This window comes from Buteo buteo, chromosome 9 (assembly GCF_964188355.1).
Source record: "Buteo buteo chromosome 9, bButBut1.hap1.1, whole genome shotgun sequence".
Classification (NCBI taxonomy): domain Eukaryota; kingdom Metazoa; phylum Chordata; class Aves; order Accipitriformes; family Accipitridae; genus Buteo; species Buteo buteo.
In genome coordinates, this window is record NC_134179.1 from 44,916,613 (window position 1) to 44,942,824 (window position 26,212).

Below are 26,212 nucleotides of genomic sequence, written 5' to 3' on the forward strand. Positions count from 1 at the left end.
CGGCGCTGAGGGGACGCCGACGAGATGGCGGGCCAAGCCGGCGCAGCGGAGCAGGGCACGGCCGGCCCCGGCGCGCTTCCCGTTCGGTAGGGGAAAAAACCACCTCCCCAGAACTAAACCCCAACAGAAATAAAGCCCAAAAGCACTAGCGTGAGCTCCCCGGGTAAAGGCGCAGTCGGACGGCGGGGAGTGCGCGGGGCTCCGCTGCTGTCCCTGCGGGGTGCGGTACCCCAAGCGCCGCCGGCGCCGGCCTGCGGGTGGTTTCCTCTCGGCCATCAGCCGGCGACAGTGGAAGCGCCAGTTGGGGTGTCCCCGAGCGAAAGCTGTCCCCTGCGGTGCCGAATGGCGTTGATAAAGAGGGCGGTGGGTTGCGGGGGTTGAACCGCTGACGTGCCGGTCCCCAGCCCGGCGCGCTGCCCCTGACCCATCTCCTCCCGCCAAACGCCCGCCCGACAGCCCCGCGCCGGGGGCGCGGCTCAGGGGTAGAGCGCCCGACTGCGGCTCCCGAGGTGGCCGGTTCGAGCCCCGCGGCGGGCGGCAGCCAGACACCTCAGCTACCGAACCACACACCGATTTACACATGACAGCCCCAGCTCCCTTCAGAAGCCACTGCGGCACAGATCCCCACTTCTACAAAGGCATTATTCTACACAGTTGCTTGCTGTTCAAAGTAATGGCAATTACTCAAACAGGAAAAACTAGACCAGTAGCACCTCTGATCAGACTACCTGCAGTATTCAGGAGAAGAGAAGAGAGGGGAAGATGTGAAAGTCTGATTTCATGCTTGGAAAAGATCATCAAGTCTCTCCATAGTCTGTCTATGAGGAGATTCTGGAAGAAGAAAGGCTGAAAATGTAGCTAAAGAGGAGCCACCTGACCCAGGGACCCCTTCATCTGCAGTCAGATGCTCTACCACTGAGCTATACCCCCTTGGCACAGACCCTTCACAAGGATATTTTAAAAATATTTCTATGAGACACCAAGTTTCTGTGGGCACTCTTTTACCTGGCAGCCGCCCCCCCCCCCCGTGCCTCTTACTGTGCCTGCCAAAGGCTGTACACAGAATTACTGCAGAGAATCAACAACAGAGGCAATTACACACAGACAGTGAGTTCTTACTCACACAGTGCACAACCCCTGCAGTTTCCTAATAGTCAGGGCCACAGTAGCTTGCATAATGGAGCTCAGAAACCAACCTCCATTGTACATAACACAAGCTCACAAGATCCCAGAAGAGCTCTCCATCTTCTTTCTGTGAGAAATCTTGGCAAAAGGGAGGTGGAAGGAGAAGAAAAGAGGGGGCACCTGGAGTTGAACCAGGGACCTCTTGATCTGCAGTCAAATGCTCTACCACTGAGCTATACCCCCTGCCTGTACACCTGCCAACTCACCAACAAAACAACATTTGAACTATGTTCTTCCCCATTCTCTGACCTCTCTGTTCCATAGGAATCAAAGCCTGCTGCAGAAATCACAACACTCAAACGCGACAGCACCAAACGCATTCAGTCATTGCGCTCCGGCACAGCAGACAGACACTACCTCTGTACTTCATTTACCAGGTGACCTTGGCCCAGTTCCTCTCCAGCTGTCTCTCTGTTTCCTCTCCCAGTTGCACTCTGTTCTTTCAGCAGACTGTAACTTGACACAGCAACTGCCTGAAGAGTCTTTGACATCGTCCCCATGCTTTCTAGCTCTGACTGTAAGATGAAAAAGGCTTATTAGGAGAGGAAGCTGAGCTGAACTTATCAGTTAGCCTTCCAGTGAGCAAACAGTCCAAAACCCCAAGAAAAAAAATATATTCTGAGGGGGCACCCGGAGTTGAACCGGGGACCTCTTGATCTGCAGTCAAATGCTCTACCACTGAGCTATACCCCCTTGGCACAGCACCTTCACAAGGACATTTCAAAAACATTCACACAGAGAGACAAGTTTTTACGTTCACTGGCTAGACTCCTTTACTTGGCAGCTCCCTTTGCACCTTACTGTGCCTGCCAAAGGCTGTACAGGGACTTAAATCATGATAAATACCATTACTACAGAGAATGAACAACAGAGACAAGTCCACGCAATCGGCAAGTTCTTACACAATGCACAACCCTTGCAGTTTACCAAGTCAGAGCCTCCGTACCGTGCATAATGGAGCTCAAAAACCAACCTGCACTCATGCAGCACAAGCTCACAAGATCCCAGAAGAGCTCTCCATCTTCTTTCTGTGAGAAATCTTGGCAAAAGGGAGGTGGAAGGAGAGGAAAAGAGGGGGCACCTGGAGTTGAACCAGGGACCTCTTGATCTGCAGTCAAATGCTCTACCACTGAGCTATACCCCCTGGGTTAATGCTTGTATAAGAAGCAATAAAAACCGTAATACATAGCTCAGGTTTTACGGGCACTGGTTAGATTGTGCTATATGACAGCACCCTCTTATGTGTGCTAATGTACAAGCAGAACTGTGCACAGAAAGGTACTGCTGACAACCTGGAGACAAACACACACAGACAGGGTCTAATTACACACACAAACTAGATACCCTGCAGTTTCCTCACTGATCAAAACAACTAGTAGTAGGGCCAAGCAACGAACACTGTGTCTTTGCTTCATCACTGAGACGGATATTGATTTTAGCAGGAAGTGTTTAGTCAGTGCTCAGTATCTTGTACATCGAAGTTCAGAGACCTGCCTTCTGTGTGCAGCACAAGCACAGCGGATCTAAAACTGAGGAATGCTCCTCATTTTTTTCCTGGAAAAAGCACAACCCAGAGGGGGCAACCGGAGTTGAACCGGGGACCTCTTGATCTGCAGTCAAATGCTCTACCACTGAGCTATACCCCCTTGGCACAGCACCTTCACAAGGACATTTCAAAAACATTTCCATGAGACACCAAGTTTCTCTGGGCATTCTTTTTCCTGACAGCCCCCGTGCCTCTTACTGTGCCTGCCAAAGGCTGTACACAGAATTACTGCAGAGAATCAACCACAATTACACACAGACGGTGAGTTCTTACACAGTGCACAACCCCTGCAGTTTCCTAACAGTCAGGGGCCACAGTACCTCCAACACTGAAGCTCAGAAACCAACGTTCAACGCACAACACAAGCTCACAAGATCCCAGAAGAGCTCTCCATCTTCTTTCTGTGAGAAATCTTGGCAAAAGGGAGGTGGAAGGAGAGGAAAAGAGGGGGCACCTGGAGTTGAACCAGGGACCTCTTGATCTGCAGTCAAATGCTCTACCACTGAGCTATACCCCCTTGGCACAGCACCTTCACAAGGACATTTCAAAAACATTCACACAGACTAGTTTTTAGGTCCACTAGCTAGATTCCTTTACTTGGCAGCCCCCTTTGCACATTACTGTGCCTGCCAAATGGTGTACAGGGAGTTTAATTATGAGAAATATCATTACTACAGAGAATCAACAACACAGACAAGTCCATGCAGACAGCAAGTTCTTACATAGTGCACAACCCTTGCAGTTTCCTAACAGTCAAGGCCTCAGTACCATGCATAACAGAGCTCAGAAACCAACCTGCACTCGTACAGCACAAGCTCACAAGATCCCAGAAGAGCTCTCCATCTTCTTTCTGTGAGAAATCCTGGCAAAAGGGAGGTGGAAGGAGAGGAAAAGAGGGGGCACCTGGAGTTGAACCAGGGACCTCTTGATCTGCAGTCAAATGCTCTACCACTGAGCTATACCCCCTGCTGCTGCACACCTGCCCAGCACAAATCTCCCTCTTCATTACTATCGCAGCAAAGCTCTGCAAATTCATCCCAGGAAAGAAGGCAGCTTCTCATGAAGTACTCATCTCTTTCCTCACAAACACCCCACTGACAGTCCTCCTCTCTTGTGGCAATCTGCTGCTTTGCCTCCGGCCACCACCCCATCAAAAAGAGGACGGAGCCTGCTGACAGTTTATGGGAAAAGCATGGAAATAAAGAGCTCCAAACCAACCTTTTCTGGATCAAAAAGAGGGAAAAGGGAGGGGGCACCCGGATTTGAACCGGGGACCTCTTGATCTGCAGTCAAATGCTCTGCCCCTGAGCTATACCCCCACCTGTGCAGCACTGCCAGGTACGGCTCCTTCTGGGCAGCGACGAGGCAGCTCTGCTGCATTCCACTGCCTGTGCTCACTGCACCTGCAGCAACGCCTCTCACACACATCAGACCTCATGTTACCCCTCAGTTCACCTTAAACCTCACCCCAGGTCTCTCACCACACTCACAGCCAGGCTCCTGCCGGCCAAGCTCAGGAATTCCCACTTATCTTTCTCCAAAACATCCCATCACAGAGAAGGAAAAAAAAAAAAAGAACGCTTTGAAACACTGGCTTCAAAACACTGCTGAAGGCCCTGGGCTGCACTTTGGTCTCAGGGTGTGCCCTGCCATTCCAGAGCACACCAGCCTCGCAGAGGAATCACCTGCCACAACATCTCCCACCCTGCCCACAGCCTCTCTGTCTTCCCCAACTGGCTGCCCAGCAGCAGGGGATACCCAAAAAGAAACACCCAGAGCATTTCATCCAGCTATTGTGCCATGCCCTGCCTCAGAAAAAGTCTTCACAAATCAAAAATCCAGCACAAGCTGTTACAATAGATCGGGGGAGAACACCTTTATTTTAGTGGTGGTTCCTTACTCATCAGCAGGTCTCTGCATCTCTCCCCAGGTCTGAGGAACCGCTCCTTCATCACCAGTAGACTGGAAAGATGGTCACCGCTCAGAAAGACAGACATTGACTTCAGCCATAGGTTTGGAGTGCTTCAGCGACAGCCAGAGCGCCCGCTGTACCTTTCCGGTGGTTCCAGCTCGTCTGCTCTGGGGAACGGTCTGTAGAAAAGAGAGCTGCCCTCAGTCCATGTAAGCACTTCTCCAAGTTTCCCCTCCCCAGCTGCTGCCAGTGCACAGCTCCTGATTATCCAGTGGGAACATCTGAGGAACAATTTTTAGGCCACAATATTTTGCAGATTTGTGTTGGTTAGGCCAAACAGCTGTTTAAAAACAACACTTTACAAACCACTGCAAGACCCTGGTGCTCTTGTCCACTGTTAACTACATTTGTGCTATAAAATCTCTGAGGCTTTGCTCCCTTCACCACCCTCCTTCCTCCACTATAACCTCTCTGCACTGAAATCCATTTAGGGGAAAAAAGTATGTTCTGGGATCGGGTTTGTGTCAGGGCAGATGAGGCAAGCTCAACCACACCAGGGGCTACTTGAGGTAGGAGCTGCAGCCAGTCCTGGGAGCAGTACCCCATACCCCGTCACCTGCCCCGTAGGCCACAGCAGCATGCTTGCTGGGGTTAAACAGGGTGTTACAGGGCACCAGGGCCACAATATCCAGGACAAAGTCATCCCTATTTTCACTGGTGAGCCCAGGTAAGAGGCAGCCTCCATAGCCCCCCAGTGGCCCTTGCTCAGGAGGGCCAGAAAACAAGCTGATGTGCAGTTTGCATCTAAATAATTCCTTTCTCTGCTTCAGCCAGAACACCAGGAAAAGCACAACTTCACATAGCACAAGGAGTTTTTGCATAGACATACCTTCTAACTCTGATCTTGAAGCCTTTCAGCTGATCTTGAAAGTTTAGATCACCCCTTCTACTTGCAATTAGCAATCAATGACCTCAGGGCCTGTTTCACCACTGATGGAGGGTTTAGAGGCATCTGCTTCAGCCACTACCTCAGCCAGCAGCAGTGGGCTTGATGTGTCCTTGCAAGTCTTCAGCAAGGTCTAAGAAACACTCTTCAGAGCCTGCTGTCTACAATGAACTCTGCAGCTCATGGTACAAATCAGTTTCAGGCAGTATCTCCCACCCCCAGAGAATCAGAGCATTATGTCCAAGCAGTTAAATTGCCCATTCTAGAAGAAAATTCCAGACCTACAATTTTGAGAGCCCTTCTAGAAAGGCTTCTTGGAGAAGGGCTTTCATAGACACCTCCCGGGCTCTACCCATGCATACATAAATTGGATCAATTCAGTCAGTATGGCTAAAATTTAAGTCATTCCAGTGCAACCCCCTGCCACAAATTTTCCAGTAGTATAGGAACCTGCCTGAAAAAGAGACTTATCACTGGATATTAAAACTCCAAATCCCATTTTCCTGCTGAAGTATATATCCACACAAGGAGTTCTGTAAAAAGGCTTCCCAGAACTAACTTCCTTATTATAACGTTGTCCTGCTCAGCCGAGGGCGCTTTGGCAAGAAAGACACTACTTATTTCATACAAGGACTTTTATTTTATCTCTGTGAAGATGAACACATTTATGCAATGCTTCCCGCATTGGAGGCTATCCTGGGCCACAGATCCGCACACTCCTTAGCCACAGGGCCTGTGATTGCAGAGCCTGGAAAACAGAAAAAAATGACAGCGCATTAGAGGCCCAAGTAGGTGCAGAGATGGTTCAGGGCATTTTACAGAAACACTAGCTCAGCCCAATTGCGCTCCCCTGAGCCTGAGGGGAATCTGGGTCCTTTTTCCCAGGAGAGCGCAGCCCTCTAACTGGCAGTGCCGGTCTACCACCCCTCTCCGCGTTCCCCTTTCGCCCAGTGCAACAGGATTCTTGCCCGTACCTTTCATTTCACCTTTGTTATTTACTATCACTCCTGCATTGTCTTCAAAATAGAGGAACACCCCATCTTTTCTCCTGTACGACTTCCGCTGCCGAATGACCACTGCTGGGTGGACTGCAAGGAGAAACAAGCAGCTCAGTATCACGAACATCCTTTTAAGCACACAGTCCAGCAACAGACACCACAGAGAAACTGTTGCGCTGCAGCATCTAACTCAAGGCATGGGTTTGGGTTTTGTTTGGTTGGGTTTTTTTCATCTCATATTTCTAAGAGAAGCTACAGTTTATAGACAATACTATGCTTAAAACTGTGTAACTTAGAGCTGCATCTACACTTGGACAATTCAGTGGTTTTCCACTTTCCCACCTTTATTTCTGAACATATCATCAATTCACAGACAATATTCAGCAGGAACTCCTCCTGAGCAATAAAAACCCACCTTTTCCAAGGCAGAGTGTCACACCCCTGATTGAAATGAACAGCACGAGCTGCCACTTCACCCAAAAGCGATGCCTTTGCTCTGCCCTTCCACGACAACTCACCGAGTCACTGCACACAGACTCAACAAGTGCTTTTTGGAAGGGTGGAGATCCAGTGCCCGCCTTCCAGGTCAGTTTGAGGGGGGAATGGTGCCCCTCTCCAACAAGCCACCTGCCTCTCCATCCCTCGAAGAAGGGACACTAGAATGCAGCCAGGCTCTCGAGAGGATCCAGCCATCGCCGCAGCGGGACATGCTGCTCCTCTCTGAACTCACCCTTCTTCCTCAGCTCTGGCTTGCCCTTCTTGACGGTGGCCATCACCATATCACCCACACCAGCTGCCGGCAGCCTGTTCAGACGTCCCTTGATCCCCTTGACGGAGATGATGTACAGGTTCTTGGCACCTACGGAGAGAAGTGCTAGCATTAACCCAGCTGTTCGGGAAAATGCTTCCCTTGTCAAACCACCAACTGAAGCAAACGGCACATGGGCTGCCCCTTCACCAAAGTGATACGATTGCCACGTCCTTGCACGATGTCCCACTGAGCCACAAGCACAGACCCCACAAGAGCTTTTTCAGAAGGAACACTGGGGTTTTTGTTTTACAAACTTGTTCAACAGCAGGTTGCCCTCCGTACTCTCCTTCCCACCGGAGTCCCCCGGCTCAAGCCCCAGGGGCGGTCGGTCATTCTCACCTGTGTTGTCCGCGCAGTTGATCACGGCTCCCACCGGGAGACCGAGGGAGATACGGAACTTGGCACCGGAGGAACCACCGCGTCCTACAGATCGAGAAAAGGATTAATCTCCCCTTTCCCCCCTCGGGTAACAGAGCACAAACGGCCTCCAGGCAGCGGACTGGGGGGAAGCCGGCCCAGCCTGCACTTCCCCCGGGGAGGGGGTTAACGACACCGACTGCCACCCCCCCCCCGCTCCCGGCCGAGGCTGGAGGCCGCTCCCCGGGTCCCAGCTCCGCCAGACCGCATCCCAGTGGCGATCCGGGCATCCCCCCACGCCCCGAGACGCCGGATGGAGCCGGATAGAGCCACCCCCCCCCGCCTCGGTTCAACACCGGCCTCACCTCGCTTCGACATTTTGAAGATGGGAAAAAAAAAAAAAAAGGAAGGAGGAGCTTGGGGCACGCCGGGATATAGAGTTGCCCCGCCCTTCCTGTTGGACGTCACGTGGGGAAGGCAGCCTGCGTCACGTGGCGGGGGGGAAGTCAGTGAGGGCTGGTGGCGCCCCCTAGAGGCCGCGGGGAGCGGCACCTCCCGGTACCGGCGGCACCGGGAGGGACGGGAGCGGCGGCGGCGGTCCGGTGGTCCCCGCAGGGCTGCGCTCCCCGATCCCCACGTGTGCCACGGACCGGCTCGGACACGGGCCACGGGGAAGGCTTTCGGACCGGTTTCCGCCACGAAATAATTTGGGTCGAAAAAAAATCTTTCTTTCTCGATTTTTTTGGTGTCGAGGGAGGGGAGAAGAAAGACGGAGAGGAAAAAAAAAAAAGAAAAAAAAATTAAAATAAGGGGGCACCCGGATTTGAACCGGGGACCTCTTGATCTGCAGTCAAATGCTCTACCACTGAGCTATACCCCCGCGCCACCGTGCGGTTTCCTCCCCGCCATATTCCCCGCTCCGCTGCGGGGGCGGGGACACCCCCACCACCCCCCCCCGGGGCCGTTCTTGCTAAGTGTGCCCGGGGAAGGGACCAGCGGGTACGAAATCCCCCATCCCCGGTGCCGCTCGCACCACGGGGAACCGTGGGGACATTCGCCCGGAGCCGCCGAGCAGGAGGATTCGGTAGACCGTTGTGGCCCCCTGCCGATGGGAACCGGTAAAGCCCAGGCTGGCGAGAAGCCACACGCGGAGGTTTGGCGACCGAGAGAGCGTTAGCAGAAAAGCAGGAGCAAGAGCAATAATTAGTTATTTTCCAAGCTGGTGAAAAACATCTGAGGGCAGCCGATTCACACCCACGATTCATGGCTGCTGCTGGGAGCAGCTTTAGCCGGGGAGCGGCCGCAGCGTGCTGCACCTCTCACCGGGCTCGACAGCAAGTCAGTAAATTAATTTTTCTGTGTTATCAGAAGGAATGGGCCTCGTCTGGGTTTTGCCTCCACGTGAATTTTTCAGCCCTAGCGATTCTGCAAATTCCAGTGTAACTTAACCACAAAGTGAAAGAGATTTTTGCCTAGTGGCAATAAATTATTTCTTATTTACTCAGGGATTGCCTAAATCTAATTTCAGGAGGAAAGCACAAGCGATACTGCTTGTAATATTTCATCTACCTGGTCCTCTGAGCGCTCTGCGTAGAGCGAAGAAAGCATCTTGACAGCTTGAAAGCAAATAACAGGAAATGCATGTTTCAGATAATAACTTCAGAAAGCAAAGAAGTATCCTGTCATTTCATGGCTATAAAGTCAACCACTAACATAAACACGTGGTTTGTAGCTAATGAGAGACAAGTACTGAAGCATTGCCTGGCGTAGCAACGTAAATGTATTGCAACGCAGTGCTACCTGGCACATCTCCTCGAGCCGGGGGTCCCAGGACATCAGCTCGCACCCATCGCCCCTGCAAAGTCTCCAAGGAGGAAAGCGCAGGCCAGGCTGCAGGGTCAACCCAATCGAGGGGTCGGGAACGGATGCTTCAGACACCAGACATGAGGCAGCTCGTGAAAAGAAAAAAGAGAAAGAGAAACTGCAGCTGGAGCCGGGCCTTGGCGGAGCGATGCCCTCAGCCACCCCCGGAAAGCAACAGCAGCTTCGCTGTCTGCAGGGGTGAGGTTGAACCGGTGGTGGGCACCCAAAATGTTTGGGTGATGAAAAGCCTCCCTCACCCAGCAGCGTCTCCTGAGCCAAGAGAGGAAAAACCACCTACGACATCCCAAAGAGCTGGATAAGCAGAAAAGCTCGTCTTCTATTAAGCTGCGATGGGCCAGGAAAGGGTGGGAGGCTGGCTGGGGGGGCTGGGAAGCGTTGGGTGAAGTGATCAGAAAGGGAAGGAGTGGGTGCCTTTGTGAGAGGATCAGATAAGCTGCTTTTAAAACGAAGAAAGCCAATTTTAAGCCACATCCCGAAATGAATAAGGGGGAAGAGAGCCGAGCGCAGCCTCGTTTGATGTGGGTGTGCTTTATTAAAGCCTGCCTGCAAATAGCGATTGCCAAGGCCTGTTCTTTTGTAACAGGCTCCAGGGAAGGGGAATTAGGGTGTCGTTATCTCCTGATAGAAATTGAATTAATGTTCTAACTGAAGCTTTTGAAATGTAATAACCCGAATTGACCGGAGTCGACGCTGCCCACCTGACTCCCTGCACGTCACTGTGGGTGAGTCGTCGTGCACACACGGGAAGAACCCCCACGAACCGGGGCTGTGCATTACCCCACGGGGCTGGGACCAGCCTTGCAGAGGTCGAGAGGCTTCTGCTCACGTTCGTGTCGGTGCATTTCAATAAAATTACGCTAAAAATTTAAACCTAGTTGGGTGGTTGGTAAACCATGCGCCAAGCACAGCCCCGGAGAGGAGGGTGCTCCCTCTCGCCCACGCGGGTGTCTGCCCTGTCTTTGTGGCTCGTTTCCCGTAAAAAAAAAAAAAGTCGTTATTTCTTGTAACTCTGTGTTACACCTCCAGGCGATTGCCTGAAGGGAGAGCAACGCCGCCACGACTCTCCTCACCCTACACCGGCGTGGGACTGTCGCGACGTTTTCCGCCTGCTTCCCTTAAGGTGGAATCACGCGTGGGGGTGGGGGAAAAAAACCCACAAAAAAACCCCAAACACAACCGGAAAATTTTTTTTCCAGGGGGCACCCGGATTTGAACCAGGGACCTCTTGATCTGCAGTCAAATGCTCTACCACTGAGCTATACCCCCGCCTGCCGCCGCTATTACCGGGCGCTCGCTTACTGCGACCCCACGCGTGCGCAGCCCCCCCCCCCCCTCCACCCACCCGCGCGTGGAACGGGGGTGGGTGGAAGGGGTGGAGGGGGGGGGAGCTGCGCACGCGTGCAAAGTCCCACCCGTGCGCGCACGGCCGGGGGGGTACGGGGGAGGGGGGGGACGTGCACACGCGCGTGGGTTGGCGCCCCGCCCCTGCGCGCCCCCGGTGTCCCTCCCCCTTCTTCCTCCTCCTCCTCCTCCCCCCACCCACCCACCCCCCCCCCCCCGCCTATTTAGGGTCGCGGCAGCGCGGGCGGAGGCCCAGAAGCAGCGGCGGCACCGGGTGGGAGCGAGTCCCGAGCTCACCGGCCATGAACCCCAACTGTGCCCGCTGCGGCAAGATCGTCTACCCCACCGAGAAGGTGAACTGCCTGGATAAGGTAAGCCCGTGGGGGGGGGTGTCCCCCTTGGGGGGGGTAAGGGTCTGTGAGGTCTCCCGTGGGGCTGCCCCTTGGGTGGGATGGTTGTCCCCGCTCCTCCCGTGGGGTATTTCCATGCTGCCCCCCCCCCCCCCCCCCATTTCAGGGGCTGGGGGACGCCCCGCTGTCGCGGTCGGGACCCACGCTCCTTCCAGCCACGGGGGACCAGGGGGTGGCACCTCCCCGGATCGCGCCGGGCGACGTGGACAGGAGTCCTTTGCCCGAGCGGTCGCCGACAGCGTCCGGGGCTTCTCCGTGTGTATATATATATATGTATGTATAATTAAAAGGCAGCAGCAGCAGCCCCAGCACCGCGGGAAGCTGCAGCCGGGCGCCCGCGGAGGCCGATGGAAAGCAACAGTTAATGCTTCCCCTGAAGCCGGGAACCTCATCTGGTTTGCATTAGCTGAGCTTTTTTTTTTATTTATTTATATATATTTTTTTTTTAATCTTCCAACCCAACTGATACTTCTGTGTTCCAAAATTCAGTCTTTAGAGTTTGCGCTGCCTGCCTTGGTGCGCAAGTGCTTTGAGTGTCTCTTTTTGAGGATTTTCCCATGAAAAACAAAGCTCTGTCTCCACCGGGGCTGGAGGTGAGGTCCAGTGCAGAAGGCGATGGTGGTGTCTCCATTCCCCGTCCTCCACGGCTCCCGGGGGATTTGCCTCTGAACTAACCCCTCCTGGAGAGCCGAGCCGCTCTCCTCCCCCTCTTCTTACAGGCTTCTGGGACGACCAGTTTAGGAACTAAAAAAAGTAACTCGAAGAATGCAGCGGCATTCCTGAGCTTCAGCAGACCCTGTTGCTTGCATTTTTAACAGATGATGTTTCTTCCTTAAGCTGGGAATGGCTTGAAGCTGAACTATCAGCCCTGTGTCCCAGGGACTGTCCTGGGTGTTCGGAGCAGTGAGGTGGCTCTGTCTTCTGGGGCCTGTGCTGGCCTCGAGTAGCTGCAGGGTATCCGAATCGTGGATAATCAGAAGGGAAGGGGGGAATGTCCCATTGCTTCCTCCTGCACAGCCGGTATCTGGGTTTTGTGCTACTTCTGAGGGCAAGACTGATGGGCATCCTGACACCATGTATTCTAGTTGTCTGGGGGCAGGCAGGAGGCTGTAGTCATCATCTTGTACTTTTAGGGGTCTTACTAGCTTTCTCTTACTAAAAATCGTTGCACGGTCAGTCTTGTAGTACAGCATGCCCCTAACCAAACAGCTGCCCCCTCCCTAACTCCCCCTGTGTGAACTTTTCCTGGGGTTTCTGGCTGGAAGAGCCTGCCCCTTTCCCATAAAAGCACAGGATAAGCATAGTGTTAGTAGAGTGGCCATCCCCTGTTTTTGCTCCACCTGGAGTAAAGTCGAAAGAGCAGCTCTGGTGTTGTTTTTGTACGTGCTGCTAGCACTGAAGTTGAACCACAGGCAGCAATAATGAAGGGCTTCTGGGAGGAGAAGTGTGCATGTAGTTGCCTTTAAGCTTTCAGTGCTTGTGCTGGTGTGTTGACAAGCAGATGTGCTTGTTTTTCTCCTGGTAGTGGAATCAGGAAAGTCTATTTCCCTTCTGAGATTTACAGCAAACAAGGAAAACTTGCTGCTTTATCAGGCTTTACAAATGCAGTGCTGCAGCTAGAGAAGTGAGACTGCCTGCTGATGGCTCCGACTTGGGTGAAACTCTGCCTGTGAGTTCTGCGTTTTGACTTTTCACATCAACACCTTGCAAAAGGCAAATGCCCTGCTCAGGCTTGGGGAAATGGGGGTTGTTCCCTTCCCCCATGCCTCCCCGCGAACCCCGCCAGCTCTCCAGATAAGGTGCTGTGTGATGTGCCTGGCTTCCGCCGGGGAAGTGACATCTCCCGTGCCGCCCGCCGCTGGAGCGGGTGTCGCAGGGTTTGGTGGTTGCAGCTGCAGCACCCATGTAAAGCTGATGTCAGATGACCTTTTCTAAAATGAGTAGAAGTTGGAACTAGTTGTTACAGTGCATTAAACCTGATCAAGGGTTTGCGTTCATCCCAAGGAGTCTCTCCTTGTATTGCCCTCTAAGCCTTGAGTCTCAAGTGATGCTTGCTCCCACGTGTGGAGCGATGGCTTTCCTTGGTGGAGGGATGTCGTATGGCTGTAGGATGAGCTACACCAACACGTCCCGTGGCTGTGAGCTGTGTCCCCAGATCCGGTCTGCTGTCAGTGGCAAAGTTGCTTTAAAGGCTCCATCTCTCCAAGAGCAGCCTGCCTGGACTGCAGCCAGCATGCTTCTCGTAGATTATGGCCTGCTGGGACGTGGGGTGAGCTGCGCCATGCAGTTGTACCTGGGATCGCCTCCAGGTCTTCAGAGCACTTTGAACTTGGAATTGGAGAGCACAGGCATTAATGCTCCTCTAAAAACCTATTTGAAACTTGTCCTCTTTCTCTGCAGCCGTGCTGGCGGGTGAGCAGTAGTGTTACTGGAAGCCTACATAAATGCTGTTCCCCTGTGTCAATTCTGTGTTGCAGTCCTCCTTTTAGTGCTGGTTTAGATTCGTGGATCCAGCATTAATACTGTCAGTGGTAAGACAAAGTTTGGTGGCAGCAAGATGTAGAGAATAGGGGTAGGGCTCTTTGGGTAGCTCGGCTGGCCACTCAAGCTGCGGAGAGTCCTTTGTAGGAGCCACAGGACAGAAACACCTCTGCTGAACAATGGCTAATGCAAACTGAGGCAAGAATACACATTAATTGCTCTCTGGCTGGGGGTAAAGGCCGCCTGAGTGCATCGCTTCTGCTGTGCTTATTGTGGAGGCTGCCACAGGCGAGGGGACAGCTGGCCTTGCCAGATACTCCTTGGCTCTTGGGAGCCTGGGTATTCCTTGGAGGAAGAGGCTCTGAAGTCATGTTGGCTGTCAGTTCATCTCTGCATATTTATAGTGGCATCTCTGGTATTTATGCACAGCTATTACAGTGCTATGAATGGCTGACAAGCTTGAAGAGGTCTGTTAATTACCTCTAATGCGGCAGTAGCTCAACCTAAAGGCTGTTAACTTTCAAGGTGCCTGAAGAACTCGGGACTCTGCTGTTGATCTGTCTGTCCTTAAAAGAGCCTGAAAGCTGGGAGGGGGTGAAAATAATCCTGTGCAGGCTGGATGTGAACAAGGGTGTTGGTAGAGCAGCATGTGGCGCAGCAAGAAGCCCCCTCTCACTGTTAGCGGCAAGCTCTGGAGGAACTTGTATAACTAGAGGAAAAGAACAAATATGTTGCTCTGAGCAACTGAAATGAGGCAAATTGTCCTTCTGGGCTGAGTCATAGTCTCACAGAGCCGCAGCACTGTTTGCGCACTGGGGTGTGGTACCTGCGGGTAGGTGGCACAAGGGCTTAGGCTCGGCTCTTGCCATGTCCTTTGCAGTAACACAGACCAAGCCAGTAGTTGCAGTGGTGGAAATGACTTTTTAAAAGCTTAAGGGTGGAAATCATAGCAACAACCACCAGCTGTTCTCCCTCGGTTCGCTTGCTGCATATTTAATGTGTGCCTGGCTCCTAGTCCTGGGTGTCACACTGAAGGCTTGTTGACTGTAATCTACTTGGTATTATGAGCTGCTAATGTGGCTTTCAGCTTCTTTCCCTGATTTTTGTGGCGTGATGCTGGGTGGTTTGTGCTGTACAGGGTGGCTTGCTGAAGGAGAGGGGTCAGCTGAGGAGGGAGGGCAACCCTAGGGCAGGACTGCCTTACCTCAAGTGAGTAAAGACCTTGCTTCAGGCCATGCTTTCCCTGTTGCACTACTCCAGCTCAGCTCCTGCCTGTGTGCTTTTCTTAATGCGGTGCCTGGTCTGGTCCCTGGGAAGTCACACCAGACTCCTCAATCCCAGTGGCTGTGGCTGCCAGAGGAAGCATGAAGTCTGATCACTTGGTGACCAGCAGAGCATCAGCCTTGGTCTGCGTGGGATTGAGCAGCCTTGCAGAATTGCTTGGTAGCAGCTCTGAGCTGCTCTCATCAAGGCTTCTTTCAGCCTAGAAAGCCACTTGGGCCAGTTATGTGCCAAGTGGAAATAATGTCTTTAAGAGTAGCCCTAAAAACTTAAAATACTTCTTTAGATTTCATTAGGTGTTGCAACACATCATGTAGGGTCATGGTCTGAATTTCAGGGGCTATGTCTTTAGCCTTGAGTCTGAGTGTGCCTCGCTGGTTAAAAGGAGAGCTGTGCTGCTGTACAGCTGTGTTCAGATGACAGAGCTCAGGTGGGATGTGGGATCAACTTGAGGCTGCTGGTGCAAGAGCTGGGGAGGAGAGGATGCAAAAACTACCTCCACCAAAATGTCAGCCTAGCAGCTCCTCTTCCCTGTTGCTGTCTTCCCAGCCCTGCCCTGTGTTAGGCTGCAGCCCTGACAAGAGCAGTCATAGGTCTTGACAGCCCCACCGTGAGGAGAGGGGGGGATGAGGAGTGCTTGGGGGTGATCCTGCATCCTCTGGGGCCATAGGGTTTGTGAGGTTTGGGATTAGGCACCTAAGTCACAAGCAGAAGGGTGCTATCTGTGGTGAGGACCTTTGAGCCATCTTGTGTCAGACTGTCTGCTTCTCATGAGAACCTTTTCTTCTCTGTCTTCGTTTCCTTGGCTTGATGTCTGTGTGCAGCCTTACCTGACCTGCTCTTCTGGCTATCTCTTGGCTAACATCAGCAAAAAAACCCTAAAGCAGCAACTTTGAAGCCTGCAAACCGCAGCTGTTAACTCTGCTGACAGGCTCTCTGCTCACAGGGATTTATGTTGTGCATCTTTCTGAGTAGGAGGCTTCTCCTGTCCTGTATTTGGCCAAGCTCATGAATTCCTGGTCTGGAGATAAGGAAGCAAGATGCTGCTATAACACAAGTGACAAGTGTTCCTGCCCTGTTGAGATAAGATGTATTGGGACGGTTAGGGGGGATTTGCTTGTGTTGTAAACTGGTAAGAATATTGTCTGTCCCCTAGGTTTTGTACGGGTCATGGATGCCATCACTGACATCGCTAGGCTGGAGGAGCTGCTGAGTTTGAGTTATGTGATTCTAGTGGGACGTGGCCCTGTTTTGCAAGTCGCTTGTGTTAATGATTCTCTTGTTTCTGTTTCCAGTTCTGGCATAAAGCATGTTTCCACTGCGAGACCTGCAAGATGACCCTAAACATGAAAAACTACAAGGGCTACGAGAAGAAGCCGTATTGCAATGCGTAAGTCTCTGCTGCCTGCTCTCGTTGCCACTGAGAAAGCGTTGGGCCCGGGAGATGCTGTAGGACTTGCTGGACCCTCCTCCCTCTTAAGCACCAGTCCTCACACCCTGAAATGAGAGGTTTGGGGAACCCTGACCTCAGCAGAAACTGTCTTTCCCTGCTGCTCTGCAGCATTTTCTGGGAGTGTGTGAAGCTCTGGTTGAAGGGGTCACACCAGCCAATTAATGCCAGTATTAAAACAGTGTTTTCCAGGCTTAAATGCCAGCTGATGGCTGCTCTCCAGTTCCAGCCTGGGCAGCCAAAAGGAGAATAAAATTTAAATACAGGCAGGCATTTACATGGAGTTGATCTTGATCTGTATTCCCTTAAAGAAGGGGAAATAAAGGTGTTTATACCACCCCAACTGAACACAGGTGTTTGGGGAGAGGAGAAATGCCCTTTTGTGCAGGGGGAATGGGGTATGTGAAACAGCAAGGGATGCGGGTGTCACTGCAGCCTGTGCTCTGCTGAGTTCATGGCCAAGTGCATTCACCCTAAGCTTCTGGCACTTGCCCTGGATGTTGGGAGGGTAAATGCATCTGAAGGTAAATGCAGCTTGAATGCAAAATCCTTCTCTCCTGAGCAGCATGGGGCAGATGGAGGCAGAGCAGGGTAGAACAAGAGCAGCTGCCTATATGCACCCCAGTTTGCTTTCCTGGATCTTTCAGGCTGCTTCTGAGTGGTGGATGTTTGCTGGCCCCCACTTCTTGCTTCTTATCAAGGAAGACCCTTAATTGTGCACAGCTTTCTGGGCTCTGCTGTTGCATAATGAATGCTAGTTCTTACTCAGCCCAATAGGGAAGCACTGAGCTCTAGGTACCTGACATGTTTCTTAATGTCTAGAAAGCAGCTTTGCAATAAGATTTTTGTAGCTGCTTCTTAGACATTAACAGTTCTTAGAAAATTAGATAACATAATACTACTTAGCACTTGTATAGCACGGTCCTTTCACAGAGTACTTGAAAAACATTAATCCTGACAACATCCTTGTAAGATGGGTATTACCCTGTTAATGTCTAAGACAAGCTGAAAGGAGAAGTGCTAAGACCATCAGCTGTATGATGCCTTAGCAAAAACCTCCCACTTCTGTAGCTCTTTTGTAGGTTGGCTATTGCTGATATCAGGTGTTGATGATGATTGTGACTTGTCCAAGGTCCAAAGCTTCTGTTGATCTGAGTTGAGACTTCTAGCACTAAAGTCTTGGCTGGTAATGGTTGTGTCCTGGGATCTCACCTGAAATGCAGGGTGGCAATTGTGTGAAAAGTAGCAGATAACTCTTGGTTATCTTGTGGGGGGGCCAACAGCACTATTAGAGCTCCAGCTTCCGAGGTGAAACTGGGAACATACTGGAGTAGTATGATGGGGAAACCGGTGGGCTGAGGCAGGGTGAACTGTTAATTAAAGGGATACTTGTTCCTGGACTGTGCAGGCTTTTCAGCCTACCATGGTGGTGGTCCAACCAGCCTGGGATCTGTGAGCTCAAGACCTTGATTTGCAGAGAGCTGCAGGAGATAAGACCTTGAGCTCTCCTTAGTGTCCTGAACCAAAGCTTTCTTTGGATCATGGGCACCCTGATAGCAGCTCTGGCAGAGAGCTTTGCCTGGCACCATGTGCCGGGGCATGCCCATCCCTAGTGCTTCTGCCTCTGGCCATAGGGATGGGCCTGGGGTCCTGTTCTTGTGCTCTCTCCCTCCAGGCTGCTGGAAGGGAAGTGGGATAATAATGGGAAATTCCTGAGATTCCAAGGAGTCTGCGCAACCCATCTCAGTTTCTCAACCCCCTCTGCTTGAGAGCTCCCTTTGATGCTGGCTTGCTGTCTTAACCCTTTAACAGCCTCCCTGAAGAAGAGGTGTCTGTCTTGCTTCTACCCCAGGGTAGCCCTGGGTGTTGAGAGTTGTGCACAGAAACCTGCATTAAATGCTTTGTTCTTCCTACTTTGCCTGGCCATGCCTTAAAGCAAAGGGAAGTGAGAGCAGCCGAAAACTGCTGGCAGATGAGGCTTTGCCTCTGGCAGCTGCCAGCCCCTTGTTTGTTGGGGTGGAGGCTGTACGGCTGCGATGCCCAGATGTGGGGTGAAGGGAAGCTCCAGCCAGAGGACGTGGGTTTGGATGTGCGTTTGGTTCCTTCTCAGCTGCTGCTCCCGGAGTATCCTGGGGAGGAAGAAATGTCCAGGCAAGGTAAGCGTGTCCGGCAAAGGACAGCCCAGGAGGAGCCCACCCTTTCCAAATAGCTTTTGCTGATGTTGGAGTTGAGGGGCAACATCTTCTATCCCCTGAGAAGGGGGTGGAAAAGCAACGTTTATCCTGGCAGGGAAGAGGCTGCTTTTCTGAACATGCCTTAGCACAGGGTCTCCTCTGTTTGAGCCATGGCCTTCTGCCAAATTCCTGAGTTTCTTTCTTCAACAGAGCAGGAGGAAGAGGGCTGGGCTTCCTCCCTATCTGACATTACCCAGCAATAAATCTGTGTGAAGCCTTTCAAGAAGGTGGCTGGTTAACTCTGCCCTCTGCCCTCCCCATACCCATCAGTGTTGGGAACTTGCTTGGTGGCAGATGTGATGGTCTCCACCCTCCTCACCGTTCCTCTTTTGACTTCAGCTGGGTACTGTGGTGACTGGTTGTTCACTGGAAGCAGCATTCAAGGCTGGGCTCATCTCTTTACATGAGCACTTTGAACTAAAAGAGGTAGAAGTGGAAGAAGGGCAATATCCAGGTGAAGTTTGAGGCTTCTGCAGATGAAGGGTGGGGGAGAGCCCAGCTGCAAAGGACAGGCAAGACTGTGTGTGTTCAAGGGGACCAGCTGCTCCCAAATATGCATTATATGTAGGCTTTAGTTTCTTACTTGTTGTGCTGAAGGGATAACAGAGCTCTGTGTTGCAGCTGGCAGGGCTGAGGCTGGGGGGATCGGGGCTGTGTCCCAAATAGAGGTGGTACCTGCAGCAGCAGAACTCTGGTCCCATCCTTCCAGGCAGCCCTGGTGACTGGCAGCTCCATGCTTTGCCTCAGTGGTGGCTCAGCGTGCGGCACGAATCTGTGCCTTGAAAATCCTGTCTGAGAGTTCAAAGCTGTGTATTTGGTCCGGGGAGTCGGCATCTTCAGAGACATCACTGGGCAGCGCTGCTGCTTGAAATGCAGAGAGGAGCTCGCGTACGCCTGGGTGCGGAGCTGTGTTGAGAAGGAGCAGTATCCCGGGCAAGAGGCTCCTTTTCTGCCTCTGTCTTGGCTACAAGGTTGTTCTGCTCCTCTCCCTTGAGGACACGGAGAAGAGACCCGAAGCTAGACTTCTGCAGAGCTGTGGGTTTGCCCAAATTTGTGCTGATGACCAAGCAATTGCCCTGTTGGATGCCCCTCTGTCCGGAAAGTCCTACCCTGGCTGCGCATGTGCATCCCCTGTGCTGGCATCCTGCTGCTGGAGCATGGCTGATCAGAGGGGCTGCCTCTGCTGCCTGCGCACCCCATGGTGCTGGATTTTTTTTTTTATTTCCTTACTGCTGCAGACTAGCTGGCAGGAAGTTAATGGCCTACTTGCTCAGCAGTCCCTCCTCCCCCACCAGGGAGAGGCAGCCTGGCCTGATGTGCAGAATCCTTTGTTTGAAGGTGCTTGGGGAGATGGTGCTGCCGACCGAGACCCTCTGCTCACCTTTGCTGTAGTCCTGGCTCAGGCTGCCCTGTGAGCGCAGAGCACAAGGAAATAAAAGTGCTGCTCTGTCTCCACATCCCCCTTGCTAAACTGCATTATTTTTTTTTCCCCTTCAAAAAGGGGCTAAAGGCTAAGCAAGACTGCCAAAAATATCTTACGTAGGTGTGTCGGCAGGGTCCCCGCTCCCTCCATCTGCCGTACTTGCGTGACTTCAGCTTTCCTTCAAGGAGCTGACTTTCCTTGCAGAGAAACCACACCCTGCGCGGTGGTAGCATGTGTGCCGATGTGTCCGGAGGGATCGGGATCTCCATGCTGACATTCCTCTTCGCTGAGTCAGGGCAAGTGGCTCCCGGCTCAGCAACTGCCCTGCCTGCCTTACCTAGACCTAGCACCTCGTGTTACTGGGGCACAGCGAGTCTGAACGGGAGCTGTAAAACCTTTAATTCCTGGTGATGACCCAAAGAACCTCCCTGGCAGATTTCTCACCGTTAAAATCCCTGCCTTTCCATGCAGAGCAAGCGGCCCAATACCTCTGGGCTAACTCCTTGCTTGGAAAAAGTTAGTGAGCGGCTCTGAGCTTCACAAGGAGCCAGTGATCTGTTCTTGGCACTCCTCTCTGCTCCATCTGGTAGCAGCCTACTACATTAATAAAGTGATCTTCCAAGTTGGGGGGGGGCAGGAAGGGAAAGAGGAACAACTGTGTTACTGGGACGGAGTCCAGGTGTTTATCCCATGCTTTATTTGTGCCGAGTTTCTGGATGAGAAGAACTGCCTTTCTGTCTTGGTGCGCACACTTTGCATGCCGTGGAGCTCTGAACAGATTCTGCTTTTTGTCTTGGCGTAAATGAAAGCTGGCCTTCCCATATGCTACCGTGGTGGGGGAAGGACCCCCAACACGCAGGGCTTTGAGGAGCTGGGGGATACAGGGTGCTTCTGCTTCACCTCTGCTGTGTTTGGGGAAGGGCTTGCTGATGCATCTTCTGTGGGGTAGAGGGGATATGGTGTATGGGAAAGCTCTCCTGAGTAATGCTGTGATTTAATGGCTGGAAGGCTGCAAATGTTAGCAAATCCTCTTTGGGGTGGAGCCTCTGGTTTCTGAAGTGCTTGGGAAGGGTTTAGTCTGAGTGCTGTCTGTACCACAGAGTTCTCGCAGCTGACACTATTCCTCCTGGAAATCCAAACCCCTTCTGTAGGGCTCTGCTACCCTCCCTCCACCCCATCTGTGACTGTTACCTCCTCTCCCTGGCTGGAGATCAGTTTAAACCAGTGATGCCCCTGCATGCACAAGCCAAAGCATCTGCAGAGGTGGGAGAGGGGGCGAGGGGAAATGTCACCATAACTCTTTGCAGGTAACTCTTCTCCCTCCTGGGCTCACTCTCCATTGCCATGTTGCTCCTTTCCAATAGCCCTGGGTGTTCACCACCCACCTGGCAGATGTTTCCCAACTGCTCCTGGAGTTAGGAGGAGGAGAGTATGTGCTCCTGCTTATTGTTAAAGACTAAACCATCTCATCCTAGCAAAGCAGATGGTAAGTGAGCTTGTTCCCCAAGAAACGCTTATCCCCCGTAGTCAGGGTGTGCTGCATCGGTGGGTGAGGGTCCTCTCGCTGTCACTGTCCCGCAGTGTACGGAGTGCGACAAAACCGAGCCGGCTTCCCCGCTCCTCCTGCCCTGGGCTGGCAGGCAGCAGCGCAGCTCACCCTGCACAGGGTGGATTTGTGGGTTCAGGCAGAACTCCAGGGCTTGGCAGCTGCCTGCAGCCCTGCCCAGGGGATGGGGCAGCAGCCACGCAGCGTCCTCGGAGCCAGGAGCGCAGGGTTTGGGCTGAGTCTGCAGCAAGGGCTGCCCAGCATTGACCTCGCTGGGGTAGAGGGGGGCAGGCTGCAGATGAATGTTGACTTTCCTAAACTTGCTTATCCATGCCTGGGGCCAAAAAACATTGTGGAAAAACCCAGCTCTGTTGCGATGCCTGCTCTGTTCCCATAAACAGCGGTGGGGGGAGGATGGGACGGGCATTGCTCTGTTTTGGGGGAGCAGCGTGATGAGCAGAGCCCTTTCCAGAAGTGACTTCTGACTTCACAGCTTGGCAATCCCTGTTCTCCTGCATTCACTTGAAATCTTTCCATTATGGATTAAAGCAAGTTTGTGAAAACAGGCTGTTTTTCACTTAGGCAGTATGCTGTTCTGCAACACCCTTGCTAAGTGCTGGCAGAGCCTTTGGGGACAGGGGTGAGATGGATGCTGCCTGTGCTCATGAAGAGCAGAATTGGCTGAGCAGAACCCTGTTCCCTGCTGCTGTCCTGTGCCGAGACAGCCATGCTAGAGCTTGTGGCAGTGGGTTTTGGCTTCTTCTGCCTCTTCCAGCCCTGTGCTTGCGTAGCACCAGTACACTGGGTGGGCAATGGGAGTGTTTGAGAAACAGTATCCTTCAAAGTTGTGCTCTGAGTTACTTTATGCAAAGCCAATTTTTGGACGGGCTGCGAGCAGATGCTGGGAGAAGGCAGCAGCTGCACACGTGGAGGGCTGGACCAGCCATTTTGGCAGGCTCTCCCTGAAAATACTGGGAGGAACTGAAGTCTTTCTCTGCAGCCTGCTCTTTTATAGTAGGATGTTTGCAAGCCCTCTGCAAAGCGGCGTGGTGCTGCTTTTATTATTAAAAAAAGAACAGTTTATTTTTTTAAGCTTGTCCCCAAGAATCCGCAACTCTTTGAAAGGCAGGATGTGAACTGGGGAGCCTTCTGGCAGAGCAGAGCCTATTACTTCCTTTGTTTAACTCTTCTTTCCCAAAACCCTGATGCAGCTGCACAAAGGTGACTGTCACCTCTTGGAGGTGCGGGTTTGCGGGTGGGGAAGGGGATGGCGTATTTACATCCAGTGCTAAAGTCTGTGCTGCTGCTTGCTGGACAAGTCAGCCAAAAGCACTTGCTTAAAGCAGCCTGTACTTGAATACAAGCAACACTTTGAGCTAGAGAGGCTCTTCTAAACACTCAGTCATCTCACACATGATCTGTGGTGTAAACTAGCCTTGCTGGAGGAACAGATATGGGTTTCTGAGTCAAGCTGAAGATGCAGAGACTGGGTCCTGTAGCTAACAGACCTGCATCAGTTGACTCTTTGTAGAGCAGCTGGATGGTGCCATGCTGCACTTAAATGAGTTTTTACAGATGTGTCCCACCAGTCTCTTTACTGAAAAAGTTTAACTCTGTTTCCAGCTTGTGAGAAGCCCCAAAGGCAGAAGTTCAAGTGCTGCCACTTAACTTGGCTTCCTGGGAAGACGGTTCTTGGGGACAAATGCTGCTTTTAGGGCAGGACTGGGACGCACTGGGGTGCAAGTGCTTGGAGATTCACATTGATCTGGAACTGAGGTTGCTGGCAAACCCTTTATGGTACTGCTCTGGGTCTGGGAAAGTGCAAATACTGCCCAGGTGTTGTCGACTTATGGATCATAAGGGAACTGGGACCAAGGTGCTGGTATGGGGAGGAGGGGTCTGTTTTGCTTTCTAATGTCCCTGATAAAGGAGCTTCCGAGCTTAGCCTTGCCTTTGGTCACGCAGCTATTGCTAGTGGCCCCTCAAGTGAACCGGGTGAGCTCTTTCTGCTGTGGCTGTGCAAGGGTGTCTGTAGTGATTCTGGGGGAAAAGGCAGAGCTGCTCGGGGAAGGGCTGTGAGATGCACAGAGCAGACGGACAGTTATCCCATGGGAACCCTGCAACTTGCTGTTAACGGCAGGGTAAACTTTCATCTGCCTTGGAGTTGCTGTACTCAAAACAAGTCCTAATGCGGGAGCCAGACAGGCTCTATCTGGCTGGAGGAGACTCGACTGACCTGATTTAGCAATGCAACAAAAAATGCCTCGTCTCTGGTGGCTGTGGCTGGCCTGGCGCAGCCTCGCTGGGGTATCTTGTCAAGGGCTCGTCCGCAGGGTCTTGCTGCGGGCCATTAATCTCCTCTCTTTGGAGGAGGAACTGTGTACACTGGGTTTTTGTGGGGTTTGAGGGTGGCAAGTGGCTGCCCCCTCTGTGGATGGCGCCTGCCAGGCTGGAGGTGTTGCTGTGATGCAGAAGGCAAAGGGCTCTGGGCTGTTTGTCCCGGGATGGGGGGCAGATGCCCCATGCCGAGCTGGGGACTGGCTGCCTGCACAGGGTAGACAGCCTCTGGAAAGCGGGGCTGTCTCTGCCATCACTATGCTCCTCCTCTCCTTAGCAGACAGTTCAATTACTTTTGCAGTGTGTGAAATCTGGGGTGGCTTTTCTTAGCGTCTCTCCTGATGGGTGTAATCACCCGAGGTCCTGTGGAGCTGCAGATTAAAATGGGTATTTTTCTGCCAGCCCCGAGCAAGGATGCGACGCTGGCGCGCGCCGCCCCAAGTGCCAAGCCTTCGCTCCATCACGTGTCCCTCTGCCCCACATACTCGCGTGCTGCTTCACTTAATCTGACAGCAGCCCCCTGCGGCGGGGGATCGGGTGGGGGGGGAGGGATCCCGCGTGTCCCATTCGTTAAGCTCTAATCAGGCAGAGGATGGATGCCAGCAGTGTCTGCGAGGAGAGACCCCGAAACGCGAGGCCAATCCACCGGCCGTCTGGCGGCTCTGCCCCCAAGACCAGCAGGCTCCTCTCCATCAGTCGTTAAAAATAATCCGTGTCTGCTTGGCTGATGGAGCAGCTGTGAGGATGCTGAGGGCTCGACGTGCGCTCACCCTGCCTGGGCTCTGCACCCTTCATGCATTGCAGCCCCCGGCTCGGCTGCCACAGCATCACCAAAGCCACGGAGCGATCCCTGAGACCCACTGAAACTTGGCTCCTTTCCTGCTTCACCCTCCTGCATCCCCATCCCCTCAGGCAGGGAAAACACCGTGATGCTCCTGCCAAAATGGGAGCAAAGTGTTTGGATCCTGTTGTAGCATCAGCCAGAAGTAGGAACCAGGGCACCTCCCTACAGGTAGCTCGCATGGTTTTTTTTTTTTTTTCCCCGGCTCCCATTTGTTCTTGAAAGGTTACTGGTTTTGCCTGAATAGCTATTACTTAGCAGCAGACTTTACACAAATGTCACATCTAAGGGTGCGTGGGACTAATTATTTCCTTGCAGTTTGTCAGAAGAGGGATGGTTTGAAGCAGCTTCTCCCCATTTGCCTTCTCAGGCTGCTTGAGCCTGAAGCCTGTGGAGCCTGGAGGGTTTTTCTAATGACCCTTTAGGGCTTCACTTTCCCTTAATGTGACTTTTGTTCCCTGCACTGTTATCTACCTGTTGCAGCAAGTTAGGAAACAAGTGTTTCTGCAGTAGAGGGAGGGAGCGAAGGGCATCGGGGCAGGTGTGCACGTGTTACAGGAGTGTACGTGAGCGTGACACTGGCAGGGACCTGCTGGCAGTGGCCAGGCGAGCTCTTGCAGTGTGATCCCTTCTGCGGCTGCTGGCAGAAAGCCTCTTCCTCCACGGACTTTGGGCTCAGTGCTGCATGGAAGCTGCTGTGGTGGGCACCAAAATTCCTGCTGGTTCCAGTTTTGGAAGCCTTTGGCTCTGGTCCTTGTTGGTGAGGATGGCTGTTTGGTAATTGCACGGGTGGATTTGGCGAGTGTTGCTCACGCTTCTTCTGAAAGAGTGAGGCAGGTTGAGCAATAAACACCCTCCCCTTCCCTGCTTCCCCAGCCAAAACCTATTTATGGTGACGGCTGGGGGAGGGCAGCAAGGACCCACAGCTCTGCTTCTTCCTCGGTTTTGACTGTGAGAAGGGGGAGAACCAGGTCTACTCTGCCACAAGACCCCCCACGCGAGGAGGGACGTGCCCATCTTCGCTGCAGATCCCGCAGATGCCCCGTTCCCACGCACCCGCTGCCTCCCGCGCTCCCAACCCAAGGCAATTCACTCACTGCCTTCTCATTAAGATTTAATTTATTGCTGACTATTACTGTGGCTGATCCTCATGCATAGGAGATGGTTTTCCCCTCTCTGATGTGTGGCAGGGATCCGGGTGTCTGTGTTTGTACTGGCTGGGCAGGGGA

The 26,212-nt window shown here is 52.7% G+C and overlaps 2 protein-coding genes and 10 non-coding genes across 12 annotated transcripts in view; 1 reads left to right on the forward strand and 11 right to left on the reverse strand.

The window, feature by feature from the left end:
• Positions 1-1,296: 1,296 nt before the first annotated feature.
• TRNAC-GCA (transfer RNA cysteine (anticodon GCA)) lies at positions 1,297-1,368 on the reverse strand. The gene has a single exon. It is a non-coding gene; the product is annotated as a tRNA-Cys (tRNA).
• Positions 1,369-1,806: 438 nt separating this feature from the next.
• TRNAC-GCA (transfer RNA cysteine (anticodon GCA)) lies at positions 1,807-1,878 on the reverse strand. The gene has a single exon. It is a non-coding gene; the product is annotated as a tRNA-Cys (tRNA).
• A 379-nt stretch (positions 1,879-2,257) lies between these two features.
• Positions 2,258-2,329, reverse strand: TRNAC-GCA (transfer RNA cysteine (anticodon GCA)). The gene has a single exon. It is a non-coding gene; the product is annotated as a tRNA-Cys (tRNA).
• A 430-nt stretch (positions 2,330-2,759) lies between these two features.
• Positions 2,760-2,831, reverse strand: TRNAC-GCA (transfer RNA cysteine (anticodon GCA)). Its single transcript has one exon. It is a non-coding gene; the product is annotated as a tRNA-Cys (tRNA).
• Positions 2,832-3,176: 345 nt separating this feature from the next.
• Positions 3,177-3,248, reverse strand: TRNAC-GCA (transfer RNA cysteine (anticodon GCA)). Its single transcript has one exon. It is a non-coding gene; the product is annotated as a tRNA-Cys (tRNA).
• Positions 3,249-3,625: 377 nt separating this feature from the next.
• On the reverse strand, positions 3,626-3,697 carry TRNAC-GCA (transfer RNA cysteine (anticodon GCA)). The gene has a single exon. It is a non-coding gene; the product is annotated as a tRNA-Cys (tRNA).
• A 281-nt stretch (positions 3,698-3,978) lies between these two features.
• On the reverse strand, positions 3,979-4,050 carry TRNAC-GCA (transfer RNA cysteine (anticodon GCA)). The gene has a single exon. It is a non-coding gene; the product is annotated as a tRNA-Cys (tRNA).
• Positions 4,051-6,206: 2,156 nt separating this feature from the next.
• Positions 6,207-8,242, reverse strand: RPL23 (ribosomal protein L23). Its single transcript, XM_075036465.1, has 5 exons — positions 8,121-8,242; positions 7,738-7,821; positions 7,318-7,446; positions 6,564-6,677; positions 6,207-6,337 (listed from the first exon to the last, which is right to left on the reverse strand). The coding sequence occupies exons 1-5, from the start codon at positions 8,131-8,133 to the stop codon at positions 6,255-6,257; spliced, it is 423 nt and encodes a 140-aa protein (XP_074892566.1). The 5' UTR covers positions 8,134-8,242; the 3' UTR covers positions 6,207-6,254.
• On the reverse strand, positions 7,016-7,148 carry LOC142035133 (small nucleolar RNA SNORA21). The gene has a single exon (XR_012651806.1). It is a non-coding gene; the product is annotated as a small nucleolar RNA SNORA21 (small nucleolar RNA).
• A 321-nt stretch (positions 8,243-8,563) lies between the features above and the next one.
• On the reverse strand, positions 8,564-8,635 carry TRNAC-GCA (transfer RNA cysteine (anticodon GCA)). The gene has a single exon. It is a non-coding gene; the product is annotated as a tRNA-Cys (tRNA).
• Positions 8,636-10,833: 2,198 nt separating this feature from the next.
• Positions 10,834-10,905, reverse strand: TRNAC-GCA (transfer RNA cysteine (anticodon GCA)). Its single transcript has one exon. It is a non-coding gene; the product is annotated as a tRNA-Cys (tRNA).
• A 274-nt stretch (positions 10,906-11,179) lies between these two features.
• Positions 11,180-26,212, forward strand: part of LASP1 (LIM and SH3 protein 1) — a 34,937-nt gene continuing 19,904 nt past the window's right edge. Inside the window, exons 1-2 of the mRNA XM_075036466.1 lie at positions 11,180-11,351; positions 16,448-16,542. Of these exons, the coding sequence (XP_074892567.1) occupies positions 11,283-11,351; positions 16,448-16,542 (164 nt within the window). The 5' untranslated portion in view covers positions 11,180-11,282. The remainder of the gene's footprint in view (positions 11,352-16,447; positions 16,543-26,212) is intronic.